The sequence below is a fragment of the Prionailurus viverrinus genome, chromosome B4 (assembly GCF_022837055.1).
Source record: "Prionailurus viverrinus isolate Anna chromosome B4, UM_Priviv_1.0, whole genome shotgun sequence".
Lineage (NCBI taxonomy): Eukaryota > Metazoa > Chordata > Mammalia > Carnivora > Felidae > Prionailurus > Prionailurus viverrinus.
The window spans coordinates 98,816,223-98,840,569 of record NC_062567.1 but is presented as its reverse complement, the minus strand read 5'-3'; the positions used below and the strand labels follow the sequence as shown (position 1 = coordinate 98,840,569).

At 35.7% G+C, this 24,347-nt stretch overlaps 1 protein-coding gene across 3 annotated transcripts in view; it reads right to left on the bottom strand.

The window, feature by feature from the left end:
- The window catches only part of NAV3 (neuron navigator 3), a 591,913-nt gene that overhangs the window by 5,198 nt on the left and 562,368 nt on the right, over window positions 1-24,347 (bottom strand). For all 3 annotated transcript variants that reach the window (XM_047867359.1, XM_047867357.1, XM_047867358.1), the window contains 8 exons: window positions 22,322-22,417; window positions 21,884-22,052; window positions 20,375-20,610; window positions 9,548-9,702; window positions 8,444-8,515; window positions 7,624-7,820; window positions 6,281-6,399; window positions 1,863-2,066 (listed from right to left, as the gene is read on the bottom strand). In XM_047867359.1, coding sequence (XP_047723315.1) covers window positions 1,863-2,066; window positions 6,281-6,399; window positions 7,624-7,820; window positions 8,444-8,515; window positions 9,548-9,702; window positions 20,375-20,610; window positions 21,884-22,052; window positions 22,322-22,417 — 1,248 coding nt within the window. The remainder of the gene's footprint in view (window positions 1-1,862; window positions 2,067-6,280; window positions 6,400-7,623; window positions 7,821-8,443; window positions 8,516-9,547; window positions 9,703-20,374; window positions 20,611-21,883; window positions 22,053-22,321; window positions 22,418-24,347) is intronic.

Below are 24,347 nucleotides of genomic sequence, written 5' to 3'. Positions count from 1 at the left end.
ATCAAATACTGGGAGATGCATCAAAAACCTGAATCCTTGTTCATATCCAAATATGTATTTCTGACATTAAATAGTGGATTTTTTCCCAAATACTTTTTATTTAGATTGGACCACAAATATATTTTACTTGATGTTAGTAATTATAGAACTACAACAAAATAAAAGCAGACCAAGAGGATATTTATTTTTTTATCAGAATATGCCTGATCCAAGATTTACTTTTAGATAAGTCTTCTATTTAACATTTCATAATCCCTGTTTCTTAAGATATTTAGTTGAGCAGCTGTTTAAGAATCAGATTTTTTTAACCCTAATTTTCCCTCAGTATGGGAGATTCTGGACCTCTTTTCCACACTAGAAGACAAGAGCACTTAGAGCCAGGGAAGATTGCAGGGTTTAGCTGATGAGGAGTGTGGGAATTGGGAAAGCTGAGGGCATAACTTACTCTACAGTATAATTGTCAATACAAACGCTATAAAACCTCTCCCTACTGCAGACACAGTCTATCAACACTACAAAGGTAAGACTAGAAGTAATAAAAAAAAATTCATATATGATAACCCATACTTGTACTCTAAAGCTTATATTTACTGTTAAATGTTAACCATTCTGTAAGCAATTAGTGTATGCTCACAATTATGTTGCATCCAAACCAATCCCTCTACCACTGTTGATTTCAAGCTATGTACAAGCTAAAGGGCCAGCTACCTGTAATAAAAATACAAGTCTAGGCCCTTAAGGATTTGATGGTCTAGAGCAAAAGTCCAATATAGGAAGTCCTATATAGGAGTCCCCCAGACTCTAAGCAGGTCTATAAGTGTACTTCCATGACTCTATGGAAGCCTTTGAAATAGTATGCAAATTTTCCTGTGTGTGAGTGCACTTTGCTGGGGAAAAGATCTTAAAAATCTCTGAGGCTGTTCACATGTAACCCCCAAAATGTTAAGAATGGTCATCTGGGATGATAACGTTGTATATGTATTGGGGTTGAGGGTATAGGAATATTCCAGAAAATATCAAGTCATTTTATGTTCTTGGGTATAATCATAGGTTATGACTTTTAATCATTTTCTTTTTTGTTCATTTGTTCTAAGTAGCAAAATGGCTTTTTTTTTTCAGTATCTTTTCTTCCTGTATGGAATGTGCAAGTCCAGTGATTTCTTTAGAATGGCAAGCTAATAAACACACTACATTTGATACCAATCTATACAAATGCATCTACAAACATAAAAAAATAAATACATAAAGATAAAATATTTTCCTAATAATACCCTTTACTTAATATTTTCAGAGTACTCATACTTTGGAGTTTTACTCATCTTTATTAAGCTACACACAATTGCAAATTAAGCAGGACAGGGAGAATCAGGGAGAATAAGTCCCCTTTGATTTCCAAGTCAGTTTATTCTTTACCACAGGCAACAAAAGACTAATTCTAAATTTAGTCAAACTAGTTGATATATGTAAAATATTCTTTAGTTCTCCAAGTGTATGTTACATTATTTTCTTTTTTTAAAATTTAAACACAAAATTCAGTGTCCTCTTAAATACCTAGTGAATTGAGTCTGTAATGTTGAAGATTTATTAATTTATTTACACAGTTTTACACCTAATAAGATAAAAATTAGGGTCAAAGAATACGGCCTAGTTTTAGTGTTTCTTGATTTTTAAGCATTCAAGGTTGGCCTTTAAGAATTTCACCCAATGAAAGCAGGCCAAAGCAGAGTTAAAACTAAATACCTATATCAGGACAGTACCAAATCCTACCTAAGATAACTATATCCTTGGTACAAATGACTAAATAGTGATGACCACACACTGTAATTAAACTTATATTAAAGGATCACACGTCAGTTTCTTACCAGAGGATCCCCTTCCGTGTCACTTTGTGGAATGTGCTTTGAGGTTGTGGCTTCCTTAGTGGCTATGCAGCCTTCGTACCCAACATCTTCTGGTCGCAACTGAAGTAATGCTGGACCATCCTGAGGCAGAGACGCTGAGCTCCATGGGTATGTGTCAAGCACCCACTTTGAGGGGTCTTCCCAAGGTGCCCGTTTCCCATACATCTAAAAAATGGTTACATATTTAATAAATATAAAATATATTTCTATTCAGTAAAACAGGTGACACTAACTTACTGATTCCTTTGCACCCTGAGTTCTTAGGGGCCTTTCAAGCGGACTGTGTCTGTATACAACTTTTCAGATTATAAATACACATCTGTGTACATATCTCTCTTGAAACTTGAAGGAGAAACAAAATGAAGGCTGACCATTTGGGCTAGGTGGTCACCATTTGGGAGACAGGGTGAGGGAGGTTTATGTAAAACACATATAAATATCACGGCGCACATTTATCTTTATTAGTAATTTTATTAACCAAAAGAAAACTCACAGCTGAGAAAGGAATGTTCCAGTGAGGGAGAACTGAAACAAGGCATGCTAGACAGTAAACAGAGTTCTCTACTAAAGTGCACTTTGGGAAGATGATAAACCAAATAAGAGACTTTTTCTCTGTCAACCTCATTCTACTCAAACTTTCTTTGAAAATAAGGATCCTTTCTCTGATAGCCATTTTCTTTGGATTAATTTCCCCCAATAATTTCGTTGTTCCCGTAAAAACTCTTTTTAGATATATATTTATAAGGTCAGTGGTAAAAGAAGAGAAAAATGGGAAATGGAAGGACTCAAGTGGAAGCAGAGTCAGTATGAAAGAGATAATAAAGCCTTGTTAAAGTACTGGCAGTGGATTCGAGGGGAGAAGACGAGTACAAGATATGCTAAAAGTTTTTCAAGCTGGAAGAAAAAATGAAACTATTAGAGGGGACTTTGTAAACAATCACAAGGCCGCAGGGGGACAGAAAGACAAGCTAAAATGAAGAGGAGACAGCAGTAACATGGGCAAACTTGTTCTTTGATCTACTTCCCTTTCTCCTTGACCTGCTCGACTGAGGGCAATCCTGGTTACCAGGTGCATATTTGGTCCCAGATAGCATACTGTGAGCTGTTCTCTATGGCTTATTGTGGTTCAGTTAGACAAGAGCAAAATGGTGGACACTGACACCATAAAAGACACATGGATTGCCTTCGAATTATCTTTTGGGTTTCTCCTGGAGGAACTATGCAGGGTTGTGTCAGCCTTGACTTGAGAGAGAGAGAGAGAGAGAGGAGGCCAGGTCCTGATATCTGTGTATTTCCTGGGAGATGATGGCAGGAGTAGCAATCCTAGATTTTTTTTTTTTTTATATAGTTCTCTTGTTTTGGAGCAAAAGTTTTCTCTAGTTAAAAACCTGCTTCATAGATCTGTAAGACAAAGCATGCTATGCAAGTTAAGCTAATTGAACGAAAATTTACATTTCTTGGAAAATATATGTTATAAAAAGAATATGAAAGTCTAGAATCAACTGATGCCAACCTTTTAATGAATCACCAAGGAGAGCAAAATTGGAGGTGGCTAATAAAATGCTAAATATTGGGGTGCCTGGGTGGCTCAGTCAGTTAAGTGTCCGACTTCGGCTCAGGTCATGATCTCATGGTTTGTGAGTTCGAGCCCCACGTCAGGCTCTGTGCTGACAGCTCAGAGCCTGGAGCCTGCTTTGGATTCTGTGTCTCCTTCTCTCTCTGCCCCTCCCCAACTTGTGCTCTGTCTCTGTCTCTCAAAAAAAAAAAAAAGTAAAAAAAAAAAAAGAAATGTTTTTATATTAAAATAAATAAATAAATAAAATAAAATGCTAAATAGGTCCAATTCTATATTTCAGAGTAAAATAGATACTATATAAAAGTAATGGAAAGCAGATATAGTTAAGTATTTAGAATACTATAAGTAGATTGTTCACATTTCAAGAAAGGTAGAATCACCAGAATAAAAATCAGAATCCATTGTTATCACCAGAGGTTTTTTTTTTTTTCCAACTAGAACATCTGGCAGAGAGTATCCCCATATGGTTCCTCATCAAAGCATTCATTTAAAAAGAAATTTTTCCACTCCTCTCAACTCAGATTTTCATCTTTGCAGTCAGGCTTTGTTTTTTCACCTCTTGTTCTAATTCAAGGTTTTGAATCCAAGGAAATGGTTTATAACACACGCGATTCCCTTTCTTCCTGCTCTTACAGAAAACATATATGTGGACCACCCCAGGAATATCATCTGCCAATGGATTTCTGGATTTCTTATCTCTCCATTGTGTTAGATTTCCCCCTCTACACTCCCTGCATCATGGTTGATTTAGTATTCACACTAACCTATTACTAAACATCTACACCCACAGCAAGAAACAAGACATTTCTATCCCTCTTCAAAAATAATTTTGAGGGGTGCCTGGGTGGCTCAGTTGGTTAAGTGACCGACTCTTGATTTTGTCTCAGGTCATGATTGAATGTAGATTGATGAGTTTAAGCCCACATTGGCTCTTAACTGACAGTGCTGAGCCTGCTTATGATTCTCTCTCCCTGCCCCTCCCCTACTTGTGCGTATGCACGCTTGTCTCTCTCTCAAAATAAGTGAACTTAAAAAAATAGTAATTTTGAAATATCTCCCAGTTTTAGTCTGGGAAACACATGACTCAAATGGTCATACGTTTGCCTAAATGGAAGCTGTATAAAATTATAATTTTCAGAATAGTGTTTTATAAATAATACTGATTAAAATATTAAAAAAAGAACTTATGTACTTTTTTTAAGTTTATTTATTTTGAGAGAGAGAGAGAGAGAGAGAGAGAGAGAGAGAGAGAGACACCATGAGTGGGGGAGGGGCAGAGAGAGACGGAGACAGAGAATCCCAAGCAGGCTCTGCATTGTCTGCACGGAGCCTAACATGGGGCTCAGATCCATAAACCCTGAGATCATGACCTGAGCAGAAACCAAGAGTCAGATGCTTAACTGATTGAACCACCCAGGCACCCTAGAACTTATGCCCTTTTCAAAAATGATATCTAAGGAAGCTCAGTATTCTTAGGTATTAATGTTTTTGAGTTTGTAAAAGCTTCTTTTTCTTTATATGTATTAGCAAGTACAAAATAAAGAGAATTTTATATATAAAGACTTGGATGATAGCTTATTAATACTGAAACTATCTGAAGAAAGCATATAATTCATTTAGATATTAGTTTTCATAATTATGACTTCTAGAATATTATACATTTTCATATAATTTTTTTTTGCATAAATGATTGAAATTGAGAGACTCATATCTTAGCCTAATAGTTTTAGAGGTATCCAGAAAAGTGATGTATTATACTTAAAAAACAGAAACCTTTGGTATAGTCTTTTATTTTGTTGAAACCATTTACTGGGGCTAGATTGGCTCATACTCTTAAAATACGAAAATGGATTATTTAAATCTGCAAACCAGTTGATAGCATTCTCTAGGGTTATTATCTCTGAACATCCTCATCCACATAATATTTATCATGTTCACCAGAACCATCATGATGGTTCCAAATGCTGCCAGACTGTTATACTAGGTGAGGAGAGCATGCTGGGAAAGAAAGGGGAAGGACACTGCAAATGGCAAGATTTCATTCTTTTCGATCCTACCATAGTTTTCATTTATTTTACTTCTAATTTTTTTAGTGTTTGTTTACTTTTTGAGAGAGTGAGTGAGCATGAGTGGGGGAGGGGCAGAGAGAAGGAGACACAGAATCTCCTGAAGCAGGCTCCAGGTGCTGAGATGTCAGCACAGAGCCGGACACAGGGCTTGAACCCATAAACTGTGAGATCAAGACTGAGCCAAAGTCAGACACTTTACCGACTGAGCCATCCAGGCCCTTCCCTACCATAGGTTTTAAAAAGTCAACTGCCTTAGAATTTAGAGCACTCCCTCAAGATAGTAAAGGATCTTACAAGTGACGTTAAAGGGCTCCAAAAAATGAAACATGCTAAAAACAGGGAACCTGTAAGCAAAAACTATTTGTTACAAATTACATGATAAAAGAATAAGTGTTCAAGACCCATGTAAACATGCCTGTCTTATAAGATGTAGCACTGTCCAATTAACTGGCTATCAACTAACTGCTATTATCCATGGCAATAAATTTGGCTTTAAATGGGTGGTCGTTGGAATAAGTGTTTTCTCTTTCTTCTACATATTTATTCTCAGAAGAGAACACATAGATAAATAAAGTGCGATATATTAGCTGATCTTCAGAATTTTCCCAGTATTTTTATGTAGTTCATGCCTTCAGTTTTCTGTATATATACTGAGAGAAAAAAGTGTTTTTGGCTTTCAAAAGGATGATATTATTTGTTTGTTTTTAAACAGTAAAGAAAATTGAGTGCTATACCTGAAGACCTTCTCTCACTGCTTCCAGAATGTAAGGAACCAAAGAATAGTTCCAGAGATCCATGAACCAAACTCTAGAAGCTTCGACATCCATAGGGCAAGGAAGGAAAAGTCGGGGACCTAAGAAGAAGAAAACAAACCATTTTTGAGAAGCATTACATTTAACAACCTGAACACATAAATATTCAGACATCATTTTTTGGGAAGTAATAATATGCCTTGCAGGATTCTTAAGAAATTATAGTCTTGCCCAGCTTGATTATTATCAAAGTACATTTTACTGATGACTCACTCTTCTGAATTCCCCTTCCTTTGACCCTAAAATCTTAATCTAAAATATAATATATTAGAGTTGGAGAAACCTTACATGTCATAATCCAAACCCCATGCCCCATTTTACAGATAATGAAACTGAGCTGAAATAAACTGCCAAATATAAAATATGTCATTATTTGCAGAAACGGGACTCAGCTTTGGTCTTCTGATCTCAAATGTTAAATTCTTCTTCTCATTTACATTGTATCTTATTGACTGCATCTTTATGATCCATCAGTATGGGAAAGAGACTTTTATACATGCACTTTAAGGAGGAATAGAAAAATAAACATCTTTATGTCAACTAACAGGAAGTAATTCAGTTTTATCTCAATGAAAAATATAAAACAACTTCAATTATCCATAAAACACCTAAAGTGTTTCTAACTAAAATCTTCTCTCACAACTATATTTGATGTGAATCACTGATTAAAATTTGTTTTTAGGGGTGGCTGGGTGGCTCAGTCGGTTAAGTGGCTGTCTTCGGCTCAGGTCATGATCTCGCAGTCCATGAGTTCAAGTCCCGCGTCAGGCTCTGTGCTGATAGCTCAGAGCCTGGAGCCTGTTTCTGTTTCTGTGTCTTCCTCTCTTTCTGCCCCTCCCCCATTCATGCTGTCTCTCTCTCTCTCTCTCTCTCTCTCTCTCTCTCTCTGCCTTTCAAAAATGAATAAATGTTAAAAAAAATTTTAAATAAAAAAATAAAATAAAATTTGTTTTTAGCATAAGAAAGGACTTGAAACAGATAACAATTTATTTCAAATGATTATCTGATTTTTAAATAGTTGTCTATGTTAAACTTATTTGATTTCAGTCAAATCTTAGGAAACCATAATTGTCAGCCAAAATGAATGTAATCAGAGATATAAAGCTTAGAAGAAGGCAAACTTTCAGAAGGGAAAGAGAAAACTTAAATCTTTGGAAGCCTGAAAAAATTAGCTTCACTTGTTATTTTCTACCATCCAATCTGGCCATCTTCAGCACCGTACTCTTAGTTCCTGGAAAATGGCATATTGCAATTTTGGAACTCACCAATGGTAACATCAGAAGAACTGTGTGTTTCCAAAAAACTGTTGAGATGATGCCATGTCTTAGGAATCCAATCTATAATTTTGACTAAGTCGTTATTGCGTATATTCCTTTCAATTTCTATCTCTATCAGTTTTCTTCGAAGATATCTGCTTAAAAATCCTTTCACTGGTTCTGTGTGGTTTGCGCATAGCACCCACCTACAAAAAGGAAAAAAAAAATCATAAATCTTTAAATAAATTAAGTTTTAAGCCCACAGCATTCTCTTTCCAATTAAAATTAAGAATGTTCCTATTTTAATTGGTGGCTCACTTTAATGCTCAAAGGGGTTACAGATCCATTAGCATTAGAGGCATATAAAGCAACTAACTTTTCTTTTTGAGCTAAAGGGAAACTCTTGTGTGTCAGAAGTGAGTGGGAGTATACACGCCGAGTCGTCTTCTGTAGGAGAATCACAAATCCTGAAATAGGAACTCTCTTCACATTCCTCACACTTAGAAGAAAAATGCTCTACTTTAGCTGGTGACAATGCGAGCAGGACAAACATTTCTTTCCTTTTCTTTTCTCTCTCTCTCTCTCTCTCTCTCTCTCTCTCTCTCGTTTTTAAAGAAACACTTCTGATTATGGTTGAGGATTACAAAACGTCTGCTCGAGAAAGAATGTCAGAAGAAGTGAGAATTATTTTCACACCACAGGTCACCATGGGCAGCAGTTGTCAATGTACAAATGGAAGAACACTAACCGAAAGCAAAGAGAAAGAGATGCTACAAAAAAAATAAAATAAATAATAATAATAAAAGTAAAACATTCGGTTTATCTTTACCTGAAATTGTGATGCAACTCTAGATTTGGTGATGAAGAAACTCCCTGATTCATTGTTCCAATAATATATGGACTGGAAAATAAAATAAAATGTGCAGATGTACTGAAGGTAAAAGAGATTAGTACATTAAATTGCCTTAAGAAAAAATTTAGGTAAATATGGATTATTCCATTTTAACATTAGGCTTTAAAAGGGTAATACTGTTATGTTAGGTTGAAAAATAACAAAGATCATTGAGCGGAAATTTGGATTTGGGAGTCTAATTTCAGGTCTGGCATCCTAGGAGAATTCTTTTACCTTTCTGAATCTGAGTTTACTCATCTATAAGATAAAAAGGTTAGAATAATCACAGTAGCCTCATTTCACTATGATATCTTATGACTCTTACGATTATAATCAAATGCATTAATTTTTCCTTTTTTTATTATTTCATAGATATTTTAAAGTTTCTTAATAACATGAGAAAATTTGCATTCTTGTTTCAGTGCTTATGCTGATCTATTTTTAGCATTTAAAAAATCTCTAGCAGAGATTAATTGGGATATTTGCACCATTAAAACTAATGTTTAGCTTGCTCTTGTATACCCTTTCTTTAGAGGCCATACTATAGTGAATCTTTAGTGGGTTTTCAGATTTTTTTATATCCGACTTCAACCTTTTACTTTCAGAGTAAATAGTTAAAAATTAGACTCATTAATGGAAAGAGATATATCTGAATGCATTAAGTTTATCTTTATGGGAAGGATGAATTGAAACTTTGATATGGAGTAAAAATGAAACCAGAGCCCTAAAGCTTCATTTTAGTTCTTCATTTCCTCGATCCATTCTGTCATGGATACTGGTCTCCCAGACCTTCAGCATATCTGTAGAAGCTAACACCATCAAGTAAAACATGTTTCCATAAAAGTTGCCTGGGACTAAGTGTTGAAGGAATAAACAGACGTTTGAAAAAATGCGCAGGGAGTTTTTAAAAATGCATTATAATATTAATGAAGCTTCTCACATTAATAGCATCCACTGAAAACCATGGGTTTTAAAAGGTTTAAAGGCATAAGAAGGCAAATTTTATTATCATTTCATCATTCAAACCTTTCATAAGCATACCATTTGTTGTATTTACAGTTGAGAAAACCATTGAAGATATCACTCAAAGAGCCCACATGATGAAGATTATCAAGAATTATTACAACAGGGAGTTCTACACCATTATTATCAGCACTGCACTGTTCAGCCAGGTTAGCTAGATACTGTTGCAACTCCTTGGGAAAAAAAAAAAAGAAAACAAATATCAATGACAAATTTATATCAGTGGTAAGCAATTCATCGTTTAGGAAGAGCACACTTTGTCTTCCATCCAGTATCTTTTAAAAACCCATAGCTCATTCCAGTGACATAAAACTTTATTCTACAAAACAAAAAAACATATGATGCTGAAAGGATATATTTTATAAAGAAACGAGCAAAGACAAAAGCCAATACACAACGCCTGCAGCAAATATAAAACTGTAAACACAAAAGCATGTTTTCCAGTTGTTGTCTCCCCTTAAGAAAGAGCAAAACAAACAAACAAACAAACAAATAAATAAGAGTGAGGGAGAGAGAGAGAGAGAGAGAGAGAGAGAATTCTGGATATGAGCTCTTACAATAAACCACAAACATCAAGACAAATACCATTCTTGCTTTTGGTATTAAAATGATAAAAGTGGATTTAAGCAAACCTTGTAATTTCAAAGCTAGAATAAATCCAAAATGGCACAGCTAAGTTTGTGCTAATACTTCAACTATTTTAATTCCAATTTATTTTGATAGGATGCATGAAAGCACGGCCCCAGGACTTAGCCAAAAGTGTGGTTATTTACTTATCTATAATCTGCATGAAACTTCCGTGATTTTAAACAAAGACAAAAATTTTTATATTTCACTGGGTCACTTGACATCAGCATTTCTTGAACTTCTTGAGTTTTTTAACAGGTATTATTCCTTTCTGATAGCTTTTAATCTAAATATGATAACCGGTTTACTGTTTGACTGCTCTCACAGATGGGTAGACCAGGAACATAATTAGTTTTCTTAGAATTATCCTAATCAGTAAGAGCATTTCCATAATATTTACATATTTACAATGACATTTTCAATTTGTAAATCTTGCTCAGGGTTAAAAAACAATTCCATGATTCCAATTTTTGCCTGCCAGTAAATATCTGAACTCCTCACCCTAGATGCCACCTCTCTCTGTCTGTAATACCATTTTCAGAACTAAAAGCAGAAAAGGATAAGGGCACCCGGGGGGGCTGAGTCAGTTAAGTGTCCAACTCTTGATTTTGGGTCAGGTCTTGATCTTATGGTTTGTAAGTTGAAGGCCCAGATTGGGCTTTGTGCTGACGGTGTGGAGCCTGCTTGGGATTCTGTCTCCCTCTCACTCTGTCCCTCCCCCACTTGCTCTCTATTTCTCTGAAAATAAATAAAAATAAACTTGAAAAGAAAGGAGAAAAGGATACAAGCAATAGCCAGGATTCTGAGGCATTTAGTAATATATTCATTTAAGTTTAAATATAAAATTTGTTAGGAAAACTAATCCACGATTAATCTTATATTGAGCCAATCACATTGAATAAATATTGCCTAAATCAGAGAATACAGAAAAAAATGTTCAAACTAATGAATGGTCTGGACAATTTCATTTACCTTAAAAGACAAAAATGGAATTTATATCAATAATCTAACTATATTAAGTCATTCATTGATTTATAAAATATTGACTGCCTCTCTATTACGTTCTTAGTCCTAGACAAACCCCTGGGGTATACAAAAATAATGAATCACTGCTCAAGTTAGTTTAACATGAATTATGAACTGAATCAAGTACTTTTTTGAGCATAGAGGTTAAAAAAGTCTTCCTCGTAGGCTTTAAGAATGTCACGTTAGGTACTAAAATTTAAATATGATAAATCATTTGAAAACAAGGTACTAGTGTATTAGGAGCTGTGAGAGGTCAGGGGAGGAGATTTTGCCTAGGTAGTGGGTATCAAGGAAAACTTCCCAGAAGAGGTATGCTGGAACTTGGGAGGGTGGTAGAAACAGCCACAACTAATAAATTCACAAAATGAAATGTAAAACATCCCATGAGAAAGGTTAAAGGAGGGATGTGGCCTGTAGAAGGAAAAAGGATTAATTCCAACTGGGGGATCCTGGTGGACTCCAGAGCAAGGTAGAATTCGAGATGAATTTTGAACAATGAATGGGCTTCCAAATGAAAAGTATGTAGTTAATCTATCCTTTCAAAATAGCTTTAGCAAGCACCTATTATGTTCCAGGTACTCTGGCACTAAGGATTCCAAGATAATCTCTGCATTCCAGGAATTCAGAGTTGATAAGCAGAAAGGCAGGTCAACAAGTAAATCAAAAACACAGTGTGGTTAACGAAATGCACAAAACACTACAGGGACATTTAAGAGAGGCACCTGATCCAGGCTTGTTGTTCAGGAAGCAACAGGGTACATGGGGACAAATTATTGAAGTCCAAATAATAAGGAGTGAAAGCTGGACGGTATGAGCATATGATGTGCTTGGGGAAATAAGTGTTCTGTTGTTGCAAGAGAAATGGTACATGGTACTGATGGTTGCAATGAAAAAGAAAATAGAAAAACTTTGAGTCTGTGCAGAAAAATTTGGATCTTACTATATAAACAAATGAGAACCATTGACATGTTCTTTTCAGTGGGGAAAGGGCAGTTTATTTATCAAAGGAAACACAAACATGAAGGAGATGATGATTAATTAGAAATGGGAAAAACATTCAAGAGCCTATTGCCTAGAATAGAGGGTTACACATGTGTGTGTATAAAAACAAAACAAAACAAAACAAAACAAATTCACAGTAAAAATATATCAAAAAAGCATACACATAAGATTTTGTTCAGAGCATGTAAGCCTTACTTGTACTGCTAGGAAAGACTTCCTGGTAGTAGTATTATTTGATATTAACCTTTTATTTTTAATATGAGGTAATGTTTTGATACTTAAAAATGGAAGAAGAGCTTTCCAATTAGAGGGAGAAGAATAATCAAAGGCTGAAGCGCGTGCGCGCGCGCACACACACACACACACACACACACACGTACTATCCAAGCAGGAAAGAACTAGTAGAATATGTTTTGCGTATATGAATAATGGTAAGTAAATTGGAAAGAAGAGTTTGCTACCTGAATGATTTGAAAGGTTACCGGACTTTTCCCGTCGGCAACAAAGAAACATTGAATGTTTGTCTGGGGTTCTGAACAATGTAGCCAGGATCATGATTTCAAAGTATGGTTAAGTATAGTGTAAAGGAGGAATAGAAACCAGTCAAAGAGAATAACAAAATTGTTGAAGCCAAGAGACACTATGGGATTCAGTAGGGATAGTAGAAGTGTGGGAAGATTTTTGATCTAGTATGGAAAGCAGTGGGAAAACATTGCAGGATTTTAATGCAGTCAGACTTCAACAGTGGAAAAATATTCTGGTTTCCATGAGGTGAAGGGATAAATGCATAAAGAGAAAAGGAAATTTTTTTTTTAATTTTTTTTCAACGTTTATTTATTATTGGGACAGAGAGAGACAGAGCATGAACGGGGGAGGGGCAGAGAGAGAGGGAGACACAGAATCGGAAACAGGCTCCAGGCTCTGAGCCATCAGCCCAGAGCCCGACGCGGGGCTCGAACCCACGGACCGCGAGATAGTGACCTGGCTGAAGTCGGACGCTTAACCGGCTGCGCCACCCAGGCGCCCCGAGAAAAGGAAAATTTAATAGAACTTCTGAATCAAGCAATTAGAAGACAATTGCAGTCATCCAAGTGATAGTGTTAATTTGGGTGGGAGGGTGGTGGTACTGGAGATGGATGGAAAAAGATGGATTTAATATTTTTCAGAGCTGAAACTGGGTTTTCTAAATATGCGCACCTCGTATGCTGACAGAAACATATGTGTAAGCTAAGAGAAAGGCCTACTATTTGGAAGAGTCGGCATGGCTAACAGTGTCCAACTGGAGTCAACACAAGTTGAAACCAGGAGAGTCATCCAGGGGAAAACAGAAGTGGGAGAGAATAGAATGTTGGGGTATATTTTCATTTACTGGTAGGTGAAGGAAAACAGTCAGTGAATGAGACTTTTAAAGAGCTTACTAGAGGGAAAGAAGAAAACCAGGAGAGAATTATAAATCATGAAAATTAGAGGGATTTCTAGAAAGGGAAGATTACCTACAGCAATTTGCTATACATCAGCAAAAACCAGAGAGAGAGAAAAGATGCCAAGGGCAATGAACTTGGTAATTAAGACATCACTGAGTGATTTTGGAAAAGAAGGGCCATTAGATTCTATTATAATTCTCTCATCTTGAGAAAGGTAGTAGACCTCTTTGGGTACCTAATGAAAGCTGTAGACCAGTTGCGAGTGGAAATACACATACACAAATAATTTTGTCATATAACTTAAAAGTTTTTCTCAGACCCCTTTGAAATCACTTTATGATCCCCGCTGTAGCTTAATTGGGTTTAAATGTGAGATTGAAGTATTGATGCATTAGCATTAAAAGTTTCATGTCCAAGATCTAATTAAGCAAAGGAAAACAGGTATATCTACCAGATGGACACTGATAATGAGATGAATCTCATACTTTGAAAATACACATGGAAACCTGCAGTTATAATAAAAACTGTTGATCATTGCTTTCTCTTGTTTTGACTCCAGACACATCAAAAATGAATGTGCCAAGTCCAGTTTTCTGATCTTTTCCTACCTAACATTCCAAGTGTTCTCAGCTGGCCACGTATTATTTACTAAATCCATCTCTAGCCTTCTGGGTCCGCTATATCAAATGTCACAAAGTGTTAATTGTTTATGTGTACCGCTCTCGATCAAAATATTCCAGCTGGCAGTTTGAGGGAGGGCTGGGACAATGGGAAGAGGACAGAATGTAAGATGCAGAGGTAGGTACCGAGCACATGAAAAGATTTTTTCCATTTGATGGTTTTATTGTTCGATTTTTTTTTAATCCGCAAGTGCCTTTTGGCTTTGTCTCTTCCGTGTTATCTGCAGCAAAGCATAATGCACGTCAGCCATTACACGGCTTCATTTTTCAGAGATGGGGTCTATTATTTCATGCCTCATTCACATGTTACTTTAGTAACTCCACACTGCTAGCAGCTGTCCCTCAGTCTCAGCTAGTCATCCCTAGTCCTTTATAGCCTTCCCACCACCCCCACCTCACAAAAAAGCAAAGCAAAGCAAACAAAAACCACTGTGGATTCTCTGGTAACTTGGCAAGAATTGGCTAAATTCTCTAGCAAGAATTGTATCCAGCGCTGCCCACAGCTCATTCATATCTTACAAACAGAAAGAAACAATAAACATTTGTTAGTTGTATTTTGTGCTTTCTTGGTGCCAAATACCACCTGATTTGTCCACGGGTTTTTCCTATTATTGTTTCCTAGCATCATTCATTCTGTTCCAATGCTCTCGGCGATGATTTTTCATTATATTGTAATGAGAAACATTAAACTGACCCATTAATGACACAAGTGATTTTATTCAGAACAAGAAGAAAACAAGAGTGTTGGTAATATTTGGTCAATTTTTTTTAAAGATTTATATAATATTATTAAGAACATCCCCAAACACTAGCCTTTTTTTTTTAAACTGAAATAAAAAGAACCTATATATAATAGTGGGTTTGGGTGTGAGGCAAATTTTATAAGTGCAAATTAAGTGTAAGTAATTTTAGAAGCATACATTTTATTAGTATAAATTAACTGACTATATTATGCCATGTTAAACTACATCCTAATGAAGCCCAAATCACTCCAGTTGATTAAAAACTTGATTTTAAGTGATCCGCAATTTTATCAAAAGAAGTTGTAATAACTCTGTTCTTCTCCTTTTACAACTATTTGTTTGTTTGTTTGCCTTTCATAAAGAAACTTCTCAAGAGTTCTATCACAACAACGTTGGGGGAAATCCAAAGAACACACTGAAGATGGCTAAGGGACATAATCCTCTCATCATTCTGGCTGAAAAGAAAAATACTGGTGGTAAATGTTTTCTAAGTAAAGTTCTGAGGAGACCCAAGATTCACAGGAAGCATTAAAAACGTAGACTGGAGCAAACAAACAACTGAGCTCTTCCTACTTCTGCTGAGAGAAGGGCCAAATATTCTGCTGCAGATTACATGTCTCTCCTTAGTTGAAATGAAAATGGGTGGTTCAACCACAATTCGAATGGTGCTGAGTTCCAAGGAAATATTCAGAATTCATGTGCTATAACGTTTATTTAACTTTAAGAGATCCCAGCATGTTTTATGTACATCACTGTTCTCTGTGAGAAGTACATACAAGATAATTTTCAACAAAGGTCTATGTGTGTGTTTGGGGGCTGGTGTCTGTATGGGTCTGTACTTGTGAAAGAAATATTTATTGAAAGCTATTTACATTAATTATATAATTAATAATTACAGGCAACCCTTATACTGATTGTGTTTGCTACCTGTACTGTTATTTCTCTCTCTCTTCTTCCTTTTGTCCCTCCCCTGCTCTCTCAATCCTTTTCTCCCTTACCCCCTCTCTCTCCCTCCCCTCCACTCTCTCTCTCCTTGCTCCCCTCTTTCTCTCCCTTTTTCTCTCACACACACAGACACACAGACACTTAGCTTTTGCCATGACCATATTACAGTTGGGAAAACCATGGCAAAGGAAATTCAACAATCTGCTGTATATTCCACAGGTGGTCAGTGATAGGGACTTAAAAAACTACTTCGTTAAGAACATTTTTGTTGAGAAAGAATTAACATACATCACTGTATAAGTTTAAGATGAATAGCATGATGTTTTGGTTTATACATATTGCAAAATGATTACAACAGGTTCAGCTAACATCCACCTTCTCAGATAGATCTGATAAAAAGAAAAGAAAAAAAGAACAAAATTTTTCTTGTGATGAGAATTCTTAGAATTTACTCCCTTAACAACTCTCCTATATATCATACAGCAGGGTTAGCCGTGGTCATCATGTTGTATATAACAACACTAGTATTTATTTACCCTGTAAGTGGAAGTTTGTACCTTTTAACCATTTTCCTACAATTTCCATCTCTCCATACTCTACCTCAGGTAATTTTTTTTGTTTTGTTTTGAGATTCCACATATAAGTGAGATCATACATATTTGTCTTTCTCTGACTTATTTCACTTAGCATAGTGACTTCAGGGTCCATCTATGTTGTAGCAAATGGTAGGATTTCTTCATTTTTTTATGGATGAATAATATTCCACTATATTATTAGAATTCCATCAAATATACCATTTTTTAAATCCATCTATCCTTCCATGGACACTTGAGTTGTTTTCATGTCTTGGCTATTGTAAATAATGCTGCTATGGACATGGGAAGGTGCAGATACGTTTCTGGGTTGGTGTTTTCATTTCCTTTGCATATATTCCCAGAAGTGGAGCTGCTGGCTCATATGGCAGTATTTTTAACTTTTTGAGGATCCTCTGTACTATTTTCCATAGGGACTATACCAATTAGCAATCCCACCAGGAGTGTACAAGGGTTCCCTTTTCTCTACTTCCACACTAGTATTTATCACGTCTTGTCTTTCTGATGATGTCCATTCTAACAGGCATGAGGTGATACCTTTTTGTGGTTTTAATTTTCATTTCCCTAGAGGTTAGTGATATTGGGCATCTTTTCATGTACCTGTTGGGCCTTTTGTATATCTTTTATGGAGAATATCCATTCAGGTCCCTTGTCCTCTTTTTAATTGGGTCAAATGTCTTGTTGCTATTGAGTTGTATTAGTTTTTTCCATATTTTGGATATTAAGCCCTTATCAGGTATAGATGGTTTGTAAACATTTTCTCCCATTCTGTAGGTTGCCTTTTCACTTTGTTTCTTTTGCTGTACAGACGTTTTGAGCTTGATATATTGCCACCTGTTTATTTTTTTATTTTGTTGCTTGTACTTTAGGTGTCTTAACCAAAAAATCATTATCAAGATCCATGTTAAGGAGCTTTATTTCTATGTTTTCTTCCAGGAGTTTCATGGTTTCAGGTCTTACTTTTATATCTTGAATGCACTGCAAGTTAATTTTGTGAGTAATGTAAATATGTGCCCAGTTTCATTCTTTTGCATGTGAATATCTAATTATCCCAGCACCATTTACTGCAGAAACTGTCTTTTCTCCATTGAGTATTCTTGGTTCCCTTATCCAGCATTAGATAATGGTATATGCTTGGATTTATTTTCAGGCTTTTGATTCTGTTTCATTGTGTCTGTCAATTCTACATGTCTGTTGCTGTGCCACTTCCATACTGTTTTAATGACTATAGAGTAGAGATGAAATTAGGAAGTGTGGTGGCTCCTGCTTTGTTTTTCTTTCTCAGGATTTCTTTGGCTATTCAGAGTCTTTTGTGGTTCCATATACATTTTATGAGTGGGGTTTTTTTTTTTGACTTCTATAAAAAATGCATTTGAATCTTGATAGAGATTACATTGAATCTATAATGGCTTATGCTACTATTGATACCTTAATAATACTAATTCTTCTAATCCATGAACATGAGATACCTATCCATTTATTTGTGTCTTCTTCAATTTCTTTCATCAATGCACTGTAGTTCTCAGAGCAGAGATATTTTATCTCCTTAAAGTTATTTCTAAGTATTTTATTGTTTTTGATGCTAATATAAATGAGATCAACTTCTTTATTTCTTTTTCCAAAAATCCATTGTTAGCATATAGAAACATAACTGATTTCTGTGTGTTAATTTTATATCTTGCAACCACTAAATTCATTGATTAGATCTAACAGTTTTTTGGTGTGTCTTTAGGATTTTCTATATATAAAATGTCACCTGCACATAGAGATGATTTTACTTCTTCCTTTCCAATTCTGACACCTTTTATTCTTCCCCTTCTTTTTTTTGCCTAATTGTTCTAGCTAGGATACCTCGTACTATGTTAAATAGAAGTGATGAGGGTGGGCATCTTTGTCTTGGTCTTGATCTTAAAGGAAAAGCTTTCAAATTTTACCACTGAGTATGAGGTTAACCATTGGCTTGTCTGTATGGCCTTTATTATGTTAAGATGTTTTTCTTTGATGCCTAATTTGTTAAAAGTTTTTATCATGAATGGATGTTGTACTTTGTCATATGCTTTCTTTGCATCTATTGAGATGATCATATGATCTGTTCTCTTTCATTCTATGAATGTGACACATCACATTAATTAATTTCTATATGCTGAACTATCTTTGTATCCTAGGTGTAAATCCCATTGGATCATGGGGAATAATCCTTTTAAGGTGCTACTGAATTTGATTTGCTAGTATTTTTTTAAGTTTATTTATTTTGTGAGAGAGAGAAAAAAGGGGAGAGGCAGAGAGAGAGGGAGAGAAAGGTAATTCCAAGCACTGACAGTGCAGAGCCCGACAGGAGGCTCGAACTCATAAATTGTGAGATCATGACCTGAGCTGAAACCAAGAGCTGGACGCTCAGCTGAATGAGCCACCCAGGCACCCCTGATTTGCCAGTATTTTTATTGAGAATTTTTACGTTTATATTCATCAGGGATATTGCCTGTAGTTTTCTTTTCTAGTGGTGTCAGGATAATGCTGGCCTCATAGAATGAGTTCTGGAATGTTCCCTCATCTTCAGATTTTCAGCAGAGTTTGTATTGGTGTTCTTTAAATGATTGATAAAATTCACATGTGAAGTCATCTGGTCCTGAGCTTTTCTTCTTTGGGAGATTTTTGATGATTGATTCAATCCCTTTACTAGTAATTGGTCTATTCAGATTTGCCATTTCTTCCTGGTTCAGTTGTAGCAAGTTGTATGTTTCTAAAAGCTTTTCCATTTCTCTTAGGTTGTCCAGTTTGTTAGTATATAGCTATTCATACCATTAAGAATGTTTTGTTTACTAAGCTATACGTCTGGTTTATTTCAAGAATCTAGTGGGTTTGGGTTGCTTTCGTGTGTTTATTTCTGAAAATTTGTAGGGCTGAAGCTTCTGAGAGACTGGGTCAGTTTGGATCATCTAACCAGGTTATCTTTGGAAAAATAACATGACCCAATATCATGTGGATTCCATCAAGTTATTGCTTATAACAGATACAGTTTCCTAAGAGATGCTTAGGTTAAATTGATTGAGGAAGTAATTAATTATTACAGGCAAAAATATTATAATGTCAGGAATATGTTAAACATTAACAATTTTCTGTTTAGGATTCCTTATTCTATTCATAATATATGAAATTACTGGCTAGGTTTTATAGCTTCCTCATGCCTATTTAATAGCTGAGAGTGTTCAAGCTGATTATTATGGTACATTAGAACTTAGTTGATGGCAACATGAAATATCGTTCAATTTCCTAAGGTTCCTAAGCAGAAATTCTAATAGAAATATAATGTAAGCAAATTGCTGTTCCCAGAATTTCTGCTTAGACTATTCTAATCATACCCATATCCCCTTTGTTATAATACCCCAGTTTATTCCCACCTATTTGTTAAGATCCAGGTCAAGTTAACTTTTTATAAAGCTTTAATTCTTACAGAAGAGTTATTCTTCCCTCTTGCTTCTATAGAACTCTGCATGGATCTCTTTCTACTCCAACACCTCTTAAATGGATGTCTAAGAGAAATCGGACAATAGAGACCATCATTTTCTTCTGTATATTCCCAATGCTTGTGAAGTTGCCTGAGAAGTGAATGCTACTGAGTATCAGTCTTGCTCAAATTCATGAAACAGGGTGACGTCATCCATCAGATTTCAGTTTTAGTCAGAGATAGATATGTCTCCATGTTCAAATTGGGTAATGGGTCTCACACAATCTTATAGCTTAATTGCTTAAGACACTTAAATCCATAAGTAAGCAATGACAGTTCTCTTAGGAGTTTGTGACTTACCTTACTTGACTTGTGGTCCACATTAAAAATGGCAATTGCATCCTCTGTTTTTTTCCTTCCAGATTTGGTTATTACATATTCAGCAAGTTTGTTTGCTAAATAGGTCTTTCCAGTACCACTAGGTCCCGAGAGTATAATTCTGTGATGCTCCATCAACAAGTTAAAGTACCTTTGGGTAATTGGTTTAGGAATCAGTGTATCAAAAACAAAACTGTCCAAACTGTTTTCTTCTACCCCTGAAGGAAGAAACAAAGGGAATAGCATGCCTTATTGTTCTACATAAGCTGGGATTTAAAATACAGCGCTGACAACAGAGTTATTAGTTTCAGGGATGCAGGCCTTGTAAAATTCTTCCCTTGATATTTCTATCTCACAACCATGTGCTGCCGTTTTAGCCCCCCCCCCCCCATAAACAAACACATCAGTAATAAGGCAGAGTGAACATCCCAAAGAAAGTTAGCTGTTTCCTTTGGTTCAGGCTTAGCTCTATTGTCTACTTCATGTTTCCCAAGTAGGTTTCCAGACAGAAATGGAAGAATTACTATCATTTCTATCATAATATTTTCCTTGCCTTTGAAGGTGATAGTTTTGTTAAGAATAAATGTAAATATTAAAGCATATGTGTACATTCTTCCCTTTTCTTTCTATTTTTCCCTTCTCTTTGTTTTCTCCTATCTCTCATTACAAATCCTAGCTGTACAACCACTTAAGCTTTTGAAGAATAGAATTGTGATATTTGGCAAGGAATTAAGAAGCAGAGCAACAGTATCTCCTTTTACTAACCCAAGCACCTTAATCACAAAATCAAATATTGGCAAATTCCTCTATTAATCCAATTTATGTAGATGGGCTCTGGCTCTTTAACATATATGAGCAAGGAATTATGGAGACAAGTATACTTTAGATATTCCATTTGCCTATAATTAATCACATCATCCAAAGCAAACAGAATTTCTCATCCCCGATTCTTAACATCTATTCTCTATCCCCAGTGGGTATTTATTGGGTACACACACATATTTTAAAATCAAAGATACAGTGATGAATATATTACTTTGGGATATGCAATGAATTCTTTGAATCCTCCCTAAATGAAAGATGGTACTGGAGAAAACCTAGAAATTTGAAATTCCCTCATCACATTCCTCTTCTTGAGTCTTAGAGAATCTTCAAAATTTCACATCCCAGAACTCAAAGAATTTCATTTACTTCAATTTTGGTGTTTTTAGTAGGGTTTTAGTGTTTTAGTAAGATTTTAGTGTTTTAAAAATAAGTATGTCTCGTTTCATATTAAAACCATTGATGTGGTTAAGAGAGCTTTCAAGTAACAAAAACTTGAAGTGAAATTGCAAACAAAGAGGAAGAAAGAAATAAAGAAAGAAAGAAAGAAAGAGAAAGAAAGAAAGAAAGAAAGAAAGAAAGAAAGAAAGAAAGAAAGAAAAAAAGAAAGGAGAAAGAAACGTTGGCTAAAAGATACAGTTGTGTTTTTCTTTTCATTTTTCTTTTTACCTTTCAGGTTCACAGTAATGACGTTATTATCTCCAACAAGATATCCACAAGGCAGCAGTTCAGGCACTTCTAGGCTATGGGATCTAATTAAATCTCCTATACAGTAGCTAGCAATGCAGTCCGAGCTCAGACCAAGGCTAGTGGATGTATCAATTCGGAACACATATTCCTAAAATGATACACACAAAAAAGGAAGTCAAAACAGAGATTCAACTCATTTACTACAAATACAAAACTCCTGGGGATATGAAGCTAGCTGTCAAGATTTTTGAAATGGGCAATAAAAGAATTATTAATATCACACAGCACAACGAGAAAGCTTTCCTTACTATTTGAAAGGGAGGTAGGAAAAGCAAAGTCCACGTTATTAAAGCTAAGGAAAGCATGTAAAATAAAACAGATGTGAAACTTAGTATCAGGAAATTTTGTACAACTTACCTTAAAGAGACGTCTGATTACACCATCTAAGACATCCCACTTGGTTTTTCCACTAACACCAATGGATCCTATCAAATAGGCCTGAGACTTCTGATCCTAAATAAGAACAAAGAGAACCCAATAAAACCCAGTCATATGTCTTATTACTACATTTCCTACTAAAACATATTAATGTACTACTACTAAGGACTAAAATGTTTATTAAGCCTATAGGTCTTATTGTAACAGACCTGCATGGTATATTATATAAAATAAAACACACCCCAACAAACTAACTAAACAAACAAACAAACAAAGTAACATCAATAGTAACAAAAACAAGAAAGAAAGAGATGAGATGAAGTGGTATGGGAAACTAATTCATGACCTGTTTGGTAAAAGGGAAAATAGTCTTTTGCTTTAATGCAGCGGGTGCATTCTTGAGTAGATGCAGCTTGGTAGAAGGGAAATGGTGATCGAGAGGCAAGAGAACGATTTCATATGAGACCTACAACTTCCTCCTACTAATTTTGTGGCCTGATCTTTGTTAAGTCTGAAATTCAGGTTGTTTTCACGTATTGACTTAGATGATATCAAATCCAGCTTTTAAAACTAAGTTATCCACAGTAGCATGGCCTTCACATATTTACAAAAACAGTTTCCACTTTGAATTTATCAAAAAATTTACTACAAGAACATGTCAGGGAATCCTACAGGAGCCATTTTATCGAGCAAAGAATGGTCCCAAATTTAGTATCTTCTTTTGAAAAAAAATTTTTAATGTGTATTTATTTTTGACAGAGAGAGAGAGAGAGACAGAACACGAGCAGGGGAGGGGCAGAGAGAAAGGGAGACACAGAATCCAAAGCAGGCTCCAGGCTGTGAGCTGTCAGCACAGAGCCCGATGCGGGGCTCGAACTCACAGCCTGTGAGATCGTGACCTGAGCCTAAGTCGGACACTCAAGTGACTGAGCCACCCAGGTGCCCCTATTATCTTTTTTTGTGGGATGGGATTTTGAGGACTTTTTACATATATTGGACAAATAAACAATTCCAGATTTATAGTCTGAGTGGGGCCTCTTTTATGATGACTGGAAATGGTTACATAAAATAGTGATCATGACTTCAGTAGATATAATTAGCTAGTTGCTATGTTACAATCTTGGTTCTAGTCACCGACTGTATTATCCTCAAGAGGCGGTAGAATAACAACTGAATCAGATATCAGAAGATAAGGATTCTACAATGCACAATATCTACCACCTCACTTAAGAAATGTGACTTTAGGTAAGTCACCTAGCCATCTCATCAAGAAGCCTTGATTTCTTCATCTATAACATTTGCCTCTATAAGGGTAAATGATTATTACCACTATTTAGATATAATCCAAGTTAGAAGTCAATACCTTTTTCAGAAAAGGTTAAGAAATTCACAACAAACCATTGTGATTTTTTTTTTTTTTTACTACTCTTATGGACTGAGTATTTGTGTCTTTCCCAAATCCACATGTTAAAGACACAATCCTGTGTGATATTTGGAAATGAAGCCGTTAGAAGGTAATCAGGTTAAGTCAGTAGAATGGCGCTCTCATGATGGCATTAGTGACCTCATAAGTGGCGGGGGGTGGGGAGAGGGAGACACCCAACTTTCCCTCTCCCCAAGTACACACACTGAGGAAAAGACATGTAAAGACATATTGAGAGATGGCTATCTGATGAAAGAGTCCTCACTAGAAACCAAATTAGCTAGCCCCTTGGTCTTGGACTTTACCATGGTGTGAAAATAAATTTTTGATCTGTAATACAGCCAGTCTATGGTATTTTGTTATGGCAGCCCAAGAAGACTAAAACAATTCCTTTCAATGTTCAAAAACATTGCCTTTTAGAATTATGTTAAAATAGAAAACTTGCTTTCTAGTAGTATTATAACCCAGTCAAAACAAATGTGTTCATACAAAATGCTTTGTAAGTAGCTGCTTTCAAATTAGAGATAGCTTAAGCTTCACTGGGACTATTAGAATCTTTCACATGAAGACCCACTTGGGAAA